Raw genomic sequence first — 1,358 nt, 5'->3', positions numbered from 1 at the left:
GGAGAACAGCGAACTGACCGATGCTGTAAAGACTGCATTCATAGCGGCGGCAGCTGAACCGTCAGCCGAAGCGTGTGAAGAATCCATCGCAAAAGTCGTGAGTAAAGCCACCGTTTAAACGTTCGACTGGCAAGCATAAATACGCATTTAGACGTTTATGGACCTCTGCATAAGCACGAAAATGTATTTGACATTTTCCGCTTCTGTTTGAATTTTCAGAAAAAGACCCATTTTTTCGCACAGCTCACAGACGCTGAAGACCAGGAATATCGCCAAGCTGTGGAGAACGCCCTTAAAGCTGGACTTAAGTGAGTGCATCTTTACTGCCCGCAGCACAACACCAACACACAAGCAAGTAGGTAGCGTAATTGCACAAGGCATTAAACTAATGCATACAAAATCAAAGAAGGCAAAAGACTACGGCACAGAGATGTCATGCTGAGAAGAGAAGATAATGTGACGAACAGTTCTCCATGATCATAGCCGCCATACTCTCATACACCTCGTGCCCGGCACAGACCCGCTTCATCTTCATCATCGCTGATCCAGTTGACTTAAATGCTAATTCTGCATGGTATTGCGAAGTCAACTGCTGCTCTTCCCTCAGAGAGCTGCAGTCGTACCCTGAAAATGATGGGGAGTGGACGAAGTTCTGGGCGAAACCCGACGGCGCCAACCTCGCACACCTTCTTTCGTCTAACAGTACCAAAGTTGGCTGCGCCGTAGGAACATGCACTCAAACATCAGATGAGCTTCGAACTCCAGAAACAAGTATCACATATCTTTTTTGTCAGATGGATCCTGCAGCGGTGAAAGACAAGGCTCCCTTCGAGTAAGTGTTGAGTGAGGGGCCTAAATCAAGGAGATGGCTATATACAGCACAACTTCTGCTTCTGCAATTCGACTGTCTGCTTCCTCATGTGTTGGTTTTGCGTTGCAGCAAGGAGTATTACGAAGCGCTCAAGGAACGAAACACACCATTGACAGAAATGACTGACGAGGACCTCAAAGCTCCTGTCCAGGGCGGTGCAGCTGCTGCCGTACCCTCCCTTCTTGTAGCAGGCTTAACTGCTATAGTGGCATTTGCCTCTGCATAGAGAAGCTAGACAGTGAGCTAGCCTCGGATTGTTAAGTTCATTGTCGAGTTTCGCTTGACAATTGAACATAGGGAGTTTGCCGTTTTCTTTCTGCACGTTAACTAAGAGAGCAGCTGATTCCCCCTGCTGTTCTGTACCTTCGCTTCGCCGCGCCCATTACCCCGTGGCAGCGGCATCGCATTCAACGGATTCTCATAGTCCCTGTTGAAAACAGCGTTTATTAATTTAAAAGCAATGTACAGTTATTAATTACCATAGTTT

General features: G+C 47.3%; 1 protein-coding gene across 1 annotated transcript in view; it reads left to right on the top strand.

Moving 5' to 3' along the window:
• Window positions 1-1,097, top strand: part of EMH_0027790 (SAG family member) — a gene marked incomplete at both ends in the record, with an annotated part of 1,417 nt that extends 320 nt beyond the window's left edge. Inside the window, 4 exons of the mRNA XM_013494075.1 lie at window positions 45-97; window positions 220-308; window positions 608-832; window positions 941-1,097. Coding sequence (XP_013349529.1) covers window positions 45-97; window positions 220-308; window positions 608-832; window positions 941-1,097 — 524 coding nt within the window. The remainder of the gene's footprint in view (window positions 1-44; window positions 98-219; window positions 309-607; window positions 833-940) is intronic.
• Between the last annotated feature and the right edge of the window lie 261 nt (window positions 1,098-1,358).

This window comes from Eimeria mitis, genomic scaffold (genome assembly GCF_000499745.2).
Source record: "Eimeria mitis Houghton genomic scaffold, Emh_scaff1024, whole genome shotgun sequence".
Taxonomy (NCBI): Eukaryota; Apicomplexa; class Conoidasida; order Eucoccidiorida; family Eimeriidae; genus Eimeria; species Eimeria mitis.
This window is presented reverse-complemented; position numbering and strand designations above follow the sequence as displayed.